An 8,465-nucleotide genomic window follows, 5' to 3' on the forward strand; every position below is an offset into this window, starting at 1 on the left:
TAATATTATTAGTATAGTATATTTATTATCAATATCAATAAATGCTACTTTATGTTATAGTATAACAAACTATCTGATATATGACACTATATATGCTTCCTGGCGGTACGAGGCGGAACATTTTGAGATGTAACACTTTTCTTTTTAATTAGCGATATTAATAATCATACAATGTTAAAAAATAAATAAGGTTTCAATGTTCAAGTAACTTTAATAAATGGTTCATATGTCATACACAAAGGAAGTGATTAAACTTTAGGATAGCTGGCCATTGTGGCGATACCGCACATGTTGTGGAAGTTCCTGGCCATCATGACGTAGCCGTTCATGCCCCAGTTACTTCCCCAGGAGTTCTTCACCAGCCAGTAGGCGCCGCCCTTCTTGGCTGAGCCGTAGCCAACAGCCAGAACTCCGTGGTCCAAAACTATTAAAGAACAGTCGGGATCCTTGTACACTCCTGGACAAAAATGAGAGCACATTATGTGACGAGGACAAATACAAGGTTAGTCGAGTTGCCACAGGTGGAGTTAGTTACTGCAGTATGAACTTACCACTCTTGTAGTGTTTAAAGGAAGTGTGTTTAGCCAGAATGGCGACTGAGATCGGCCCAACCGTAGCCACAGCCTTCTGCAGAGCCTTCTCACTGCCTGAGGTGATGTCAACAAATCCATTGTCGGTGGCTCCCTTGTTCTTGGGGTCGTAGCGGCAAGTGTCACTCTGTAAATAAAAACATGTTTCTTGTTTTCATGTTTTGCTAGATGCATATAACATTTCAGGGTAAACACTGAAAGTAAAACAAGCCGTGGTGACGGCAAAACGTTCCGTTTCCATTATAGGATTGTGGCATGCAAGGCTACAAAATTCCCTTAAACATATTTTAACTACTATAATAATTTACTATGTAAGAAAAGCATAAAAATACGAATTTTAGCAATATATATTATGTATGTATAGTATTAATATCCAGCAAGCGTACTATTTTTTCTACACCACATATCAATAATTTTTGACCGATTCCAGTCAAATCAAGTTTATTTTATTTTTATTTTATCCAGTCAAGTTTATTTTATTTGGATAAAATGGTTTCATTATGTTATAATGAAAATCGTACATGTGAAATTAGCTTAATTCTAAGACTGTAAATCCAATATAAATAGGTTTATTAAACAATACAACATCTTTACTACATTCTACTGCGCTTAAATTTTCTGAATAAACTATTCGGTTTTTAAAATTAGGTCTGGAAATCAATTTTGACAATCTTTTCTCAGTATTTACTAATTCTAAATTAAGTCTGTCTCGAACATTTTCTATTGATTTGCCAAACATTGCATTATTAAGTAATTTATAAAAGTCTTTTTCAAATTCATTATTCGACTGTTTCCTCTTTTCAGTGTTAAATAAAATATATGATTTAAGCCAAGGACTCTGATTGAATTGTAAGATTCGATGTATTCTTTTTAAAACTAATCCATTATCTAGTGCCTGTTTTAAGTTGACATAATGACACACATAATATTCTTTATCATTAAGAGTAGTGAGTAATTTAACTTGTTTTGAATTTGGCGGACATTGTTTTTCAGGTAGAAATGGTAAATCATTATGATAATCGTGTAAATATGATGGATAACCAATATTACATTCAATAATATATCCAATAGGACTATCATTTGTTATTGATTGTACATTGAATCTTTTTATTTCTTTATTTGTTAACCATCTAAATCCATCTTTTGGCATAGGTTTGATCATGGCCCAGCCATATAAATTATTTGCATCTATATATGTCAAATAATTAGAGGGTTTATTACAATCAAATAATGTATCATTTAAATCTTTATTGTTTGCTATAGCGTGTCTTTTTATACAACTAGTAATACCGCCACGTATTCCTTTTTCAATAAACATATACATGTCATAATTGTTTAATAATTCCAATTCTACTTCTGTAAATTTTAACATCGCATCAAATGTTAAACTAGGAAGAGTTAGGTAATTAGCTGGATCTAATTCATAATTATTAAGACATATAATGCGGAAATTTTCAAATATATCTGCTAATAATAATACATCAGTTTTTAGATAAAAATCAGAATAATCACCTAATGTTTGACAGTTAAATCGTGACCAAACTTTTTTGGCATGATCAAATTCTTCATTTGAAATATGTTCTTCTGACATTTTGTTAAAAAAAACATTCTTTTGCAGGTAATTGAGTTTCTTCCAATTTTTCCCACGAATCTGTATATTCATAAGGATACACACCTTTTCTAGTAACAAAAGGTAAATCATTTTCATTATTAAAAAATAATTTAGTATGATAAAATCTTTCTTTTGGTAAATTATTTGCTAACTGAGCTAGACTGGTATTTAAAAATCTAAAACTATCAAGAAAACGTAATTTAATTTTACCAGTCGTGTTTTTAGAAAAACTAACATATTTTTCTGAAGAATTCGGAATAACATTAATTTTTTGTTGGTCACAACCTAACTGTTTAACAATAAAATGTGTGTCATAGTTAGAACTTCCATGCAAAAATATTGGTAAACATGTTTGATTTTTTCTTTTCAAATTACATTTGTTACAGAGTAAATTTCTAAAACGTCCAGTAAAGTGACAATGATCTTTTACAGGTTGTTCAATCATGGTAAATTCTAAATTACACAATTCACAATTATTAATAGATTTAATTCTATTTCTTTCATAATCACTCAATGGTATCATAGGTCTATTAATATCAATTAATTCTGCTAACAAATTTGCAATTGAAATTAGATAATCCATAAATTTTGAAGCTGCATCAGGACCTCTATAAAGATACGGTTCATTTGGCAATTGAGATGTCATATGTTCCGGAAAGTCTTTATCAATAACTAAATACACACAAAAACTCATTGGTTCATGTATTTCATTAATGGTTGTGTACTTTGATTGCTGTTCATCAACTTTTTTCAAAATACATTCAAAATCGCAGTAAGCAACAACTGGAACCTTAACCTCTTAATGCCCACTACATGATGCAGTATATAAAAAAAATTATTTTATGCTAAAAGTTACTTTAAATGGTACTTAGATGACCTGTAATTTTTTTCAGATTTTTAAATTTACTATTTAACCAAATTTTGGGTAAGTGCCAAATCTGGCACATTGGGCAATAGAGAAAATAGTGCACTTTAGAGAAAGTAAACAGGACATAAGAAAAACTAATAGTATATTGCTTCATAATTACAGTATATTTAGAATTATAAGTAAAACACATTACTACACAGTATAAGGAGCACCTTACAAGTGGAAATCCACAAAACAGTTCTTTCCTTTGTTTAGGCAGAGGTGAACTTTACACTTTTCACACATAATGGATGATTTCTGCTTGCAGAAGGAATGCTTGCATCTCTGCCTATCTTCGACAACAGATGGCCAATGTCCAACTCCATCTTTTCTAACATCTGGTATAGGGATATTGACACATGGACCTTTCTTCTTTTTCTTTGAAAATTCGTTCTCTACCCTGTCTGTTGATGGCCTTCCTCTTTTTATTGGGTCAGCTCCTAAGTTACAAAGAGACTCGGCCACCTCACACCGGAAAGCTAGCAAATCCATTACTCCCTGCTTAGCAATTCCATTATGTTGACAGTCTCGTCTGAAGAGAAGCCATCCATTGACAATACTTACGTCAACAAAGTGGAAGAAAAACCTCAAATAAAACTTCCGAGATCTTAGATTAATTCGGTAGTAGCTGATAAGTCCATCTAGAAGGTCCACTCCCCCCATGAACTTATTGTATGTTGTAACGATTTTAGGGCAAGTGACATCAATCTGCTCACGACCTTTAGAGTCAAAGCGTTGCACAGTGTTGATAGGGCAAGCAGACTCAAAAGTTGACGCAAGAGACACCCCTCGATTGTCTAACCATTTTACAGCCCTAATTTTTACCCCATCAATTGTTGCCTCTTTTTCCTCATAAGACCCACGGCCTTTCTTTTTCATTTCTTGGTCAGATGAAAACAACAAGCCTGGAAATCGTCCTAGTCGAATGGTCCCGAGGGATTGGAAACCAATATTTGCTAGAGTCACTAAGAGAGCTGGTGATGAGTACCAGTTATCAAAATAGATTAAGAATTTGTTTTCATTACGAGGCAAGTGTTCAACCAGTCGTAAAACAACATTTGAACTAGCTCCAATGTCAGGTAGGGAAGTAGCAGGTAGTATGCGACCAGTGTAGATCTCAAAATTGTGAATCAGACCCTTGCTGTCACAAAGTACAAACAGTTTGTATCCCCACTTGTGGGGTTTCATCGGGTTGTACTGTTTTAGTAAAGATGTGCCTTTGAAGGGCACAATCTGTTCATCAACACAGAGCATTTGTTCCTCAATAGGAATGTTTTTGAATTTGTTTTGAAGAGCATCAACTAGTGGGCGGATTTTAAATAGCCTATCTTTGTTTGGATCATTCTGTAATGGCATGTGATCATTGTTATTGAAGTGCAAGTTGGCCTTCAGTTCCTCCCATCTGTTACGTGACATAACATGTGCAACCTTTTCTACTCGTGTATTTCCATTCCAATACATCCTACTCCTAGGTAGACCATAAATGCTCATGTAGATGCAAATGCCTATAAACTGCTCTACTTCCTTCTCTGAGGTATTCAAGGGTTTATTCGGATTTTTTGGACACTATACAAGTTTGACTGAGTAGCAATCAAAGTTAAAAGGTCATTGTCAAAAAAATCTTTGAAGTAGTCAACTGGAGACTGAAGTACATGTTCGTTACTTAATTCTAGCATTGGCGGAGAAGGTTTCTCACTGTTATCTGGATTCACTTCATTCCAAGCAGGTGCTGGTTTTTTTGGAATCTTCTTTTTTGTGGCTGTAGACGTTGAAGGGATGTTCTCTTCGTCTTCATCTGTGACATCACTGGAGCTCGCTGCATTGTTCACTGAAACAAAACAAACTCGCTGTTGCCTTGCTTTTTTTCAAACCACAAAAAAGTATGTATTTCACACTAAAATAAATAACATATTGAGGTCTTTACTAGTATATAACAGCACCGCTGAAACAATTTTCTATACAGCCTAGTGTAACATAATCTGAATTATCCTAACCGTGTGCATTAAAAATGGTGCTGTCATAACAAGAAAAGACATATAATAAACAGAACATAGCCTATTAGTATTGAATATAAATTTAGATTAGTAAGTATGAGCCTAACTAAGTTTAATTATGGAATTAATGGTATAAATAAACTTACAAAATAAGGCTAACTTGTTCTTTTTGTCACGGCCAGGGGTGTAATCTGGATCCTCATCTGAGTCATCCACCAAACTGTCTTCACTGTCATCGGGGGGTAAAAGCGAAGTTGTGTTGTTATGTCTTCTTAGTCGACAATGTGACATCTGACAAAAATAAACATTGTTGTACAAAAAGCTTGTAGGTTGACTTTAATGCCCAATGTGCCATTTTTGGGACGAACTGAAAAACTGCAGTTTTACAGTTGTGCCCAATGTGACAAATTTGGCACAAACCTAAAAAGCATCATAAAACATAAACTAGACATATTTTATGAACTAAAACTACTGTAACACACTTTCAGTTAACTATGTAAACTAGACCATATTTTATAAAAAGGGTACTTACTTTTTTTCTGCTAAATACAGGTATGAAGACTTAGAGGTTATGAAGAATTGGTGTTTACTGTGTATGGTAGATCTGCTCACTGGCTGTAGTTCACATAACTGCCACCAGGCAACAGCACAGTACAGTAAATTATTCAAAATAGTTCCATATGTGTCACAATGGGCATTTAAGGTTGTAATTTTCATTCTGACACTATACTACATGCATAAAATGGGTATGTGACAAATTTGGCACAGTGGGCGTTAAGAGGTTAAACTTAAAATGAAAATTTGTAAATTTTAAAATTGATGGATTATCCGGCATTTGTGCTTTTAACGGCTTATTGATTTTTACAGTTTAATTTGTGAGCATTTAATTTTACTTGTTTATCAATTCCTGAATAATGAGCAAAACATCTTTTACAAAATATCATTTTTTTTCGTATTGAGTGAAATTTGTGTTCTAATTAATCTTGAAAAATCATTAATATAACAATAGTGGTTAATACCTTGATCGTTGGACAATAACAATAAATCAAAATGATTTTCAGCTTCTTCTTCACATACTCTGAGTGGATAAATTTCGAATGTTTTATTTATACCATAAACATTTACACTTATTCCAAAATTATTTTTTTCGAATTTTTTAATTTGTTTTAAAGTGCATGGATAAACTAAATCATTAAAATTGAAGTTATTAATTATAGATGTATATCTTTCATCTACACGTTCTCTATGCTCGCCTTCTACATAACGAGCTAGAATTGACCATTGAAAACATTTATCATCATCTAGATTTTGCGGATTAATAATAGCTTTTTTATTTTGAATACACTTTGGAAGAGTAATGTATGAAGAGCCGGCTAATGGTCTATACTTACTACATCGTACAAGAATTCCATCTACAGAATGTAATGTCCAACCGCTACCTTTTCCTAAATAATCATTTTCTTCACCACAAATTTTTGTAAACATATTTCTCAAGATATTATTTAAAGAATTTTCACGAAACACTGTAAAATTAGAGGTTTTAAAAGCCACTTCTTGAGTCTCCTTTGTAAAAGGTTTCATATAAGTACATTCAACAACAATGTTAAATTTTAATGCTTCATATTCATTTAGTAAATTTAATATCAACTGTTTTATTTCTTCTTTAGAAACTTGTAAAATTAAACAAATATCTTTTAAATTTTTGTCTTGGTTTTTCAAATAGTACGTTTTTAAAATACCTTTAAACGCATTTTCAATTTCTATAAATTTATAATTTGGACATACTAATTTTAATCTGTGTATTTTTCGTTTTAAATTGGGAACTTCTAATAATTTATTTTCATCAGAAGATAATGATGATGATGATGTAGATGGTGATAGAGAATAATTATTTTCCTGTTCTAATTCCATGAGCTCTTCTTCTTCATTATTATCAATGTTCATTGGTTCAGAAACAAAAGTATGTTTTCTTTTTTTAAATGGTAGAAAAGATTCCATTATTTATGATCTGAAAAAAATAAAAAAAATTATTTTAATCCTGTTGATCCAAAAACCATTTTCATCTCTACTAGTTTTTTCTAACACACTGTTTTTAGTAACCTCCTCAATATCAGGCCAAACTATTCGCTTGCAAATTAATTGAGCTATTCTATCACCAATTTCTACACTGAAATTATCGTTTGATAAATTGAACAGCACTATTCCTACGTTTCCTCTATAATCTGGATCAATAACTCCAGCACCTACATGTATACCGTTTTTTAAAGATAGACCTGATCTCGGCGCTATTCGACCATAACACTCGTCTGGTAATACTATCGCAATATTTGTTTTTACTAATTTACGATCCCATTTTTTTATAACTACATTTTCTCCACTTCTTAAATCAAAGCCCGCAGCTAATGGTGAACAACGTTCGGGTGGAAATCCATTTTCCGACAGTCGAATAAATTTTAGAGTGTTACTAGCTGAAAAAATAATAACTAATTAATTAATATAGAAAATTATTGTAAAATCAATAAGACATAGTAAGCCTAAAAATATTTAACAAACTCTACTTAACATTTAGTACGATTTGTCTTTTTTATCAAATGTAACTGTTTCTTGTTTTACACTGTCCATTTTTAACATGTTTTGACCAACAGACGTTAACACATTGTTAATTACTTCAAACTTTTTTTTGTCTTCTGGATTTTTTTAACGTCTAATAAAAAATAGCCTTTTTTCGATACTTTTTGCCAATATTGTTTTTCACTTTTACATTTTTTCAAATCTTTAACATCGGTGATTTCAATTTTAATTAAATGAGTACCAGTCTCGCCAGGTGTTGATATTTTTCTTTTTTGATCGCCAGACTGGTACTGTAAATGTTGTGATATGAATAAGGATTTATTATTTTTATGGTTAAATAATTTAGCAAATTTGTCAACCTCATCATCGTCATCATCAAAGTTTAGTTGATCTGAATCAGACGAATAATCACTTTTTGGTCTTTTAACTCCTTTTCTCAATTTTTTACTCTCTTTTTGTTCAGTATTACCTTCTAATTCTATTAATCTACTTCTTCCGATATCCTGAATCTTTTGTACAATATTTAGTGGAAACGAAACATTAGTAACATTTTTTAATACATCATCAAAAATACTTAATAACATGTCATACGTGTGCTCTTCTAATAAATAATAAACCTGTTTATCTGCAGATAAGTCATTATTTTCTACTAGGTAATATTTAGTCAAAGAATCACATAAGTTTTGGAAAATAAATAGCAGTTGTACTGCTATAGGGTTCATGCAAATGTCTTTTGATTTTTTCAGTTGACTAACCAATTGTTCCCAACTATCCAAACTTCGAAACCCAAT

At 31.9% G+C, this 8,465-nt stretch overlaps 2 protein-coding genes across 3 annotated transcripts; both read right to left on the reverse strand.

The window, feature by feature from the left end:
• Positions 1-248: 248 nt before the first annotated feature.
• LOC124355996 (procathepsin L-like) lies at positions 249-2,647 on the reverse strand. Its single transcript, XM_046807141.1, has 3 exons — positions 2,633-2,647; positions 552-717; positions 249-457 (listed from the first exon to the last, which is right to left on the reverse strand). The coding sequence occupies exons 1-3, from the start codon at positions 2,645-2,647 to the stop codon at positions 249-251; spliced, it is 390 nt and encodes a 129-aa protein (XP_046663097.1).
• A 566-nt stretch (positions 2,648-3,213) lies between these two features.
• LOC124355402 (piggyBac transposable element-derived protein 4-like) lies at positions 3,214-5,882 on the reverse strand. Of its 2 annotated transcripts, none has more exons than XM_046806527.1 (2): positions 5,250-5,882; positions 3,214-4,937 (listed from the first exon to the last, which is right to left on the reverse strand). In XM_046806527.1, the coding sequence occupies exon 2, from the start codon at positions 4,598-4,600 to the stop codon at positions 3,284-3,286; it is 1,317 nt and encodes a 438-aa protein (XP_046662483.1). In that variant the 5' UTR covers positions 4,601-4,937; positions 5,250-5,882; the 3' UTR covers positions 3,214-3,283. Both variants share the same exon structure in this region, with proteins under 2 accessions (XP_046662483.1, XP_046662484.1).
• Between the last annotated feature and the right edge of the window lie 2,583 nt (positions 5,883-8,465).

This window comes from Homalodisca vitripennis, chromosome 2 (genome assembly GCF_021130785.1).
Source record: "Homalodisca vitripennis isolate AUS2020 chromosome 2, UT_GWSS_2.1, whole genome shotgun sequence".
In the NCBI taxonomy this organism is placed as follows: Eukaryota; Metazoa; Arthropoda; class Insecta; order Hemiptera; family Cicadellidae; genus Homalodisca; species Homalodisca vitripennis.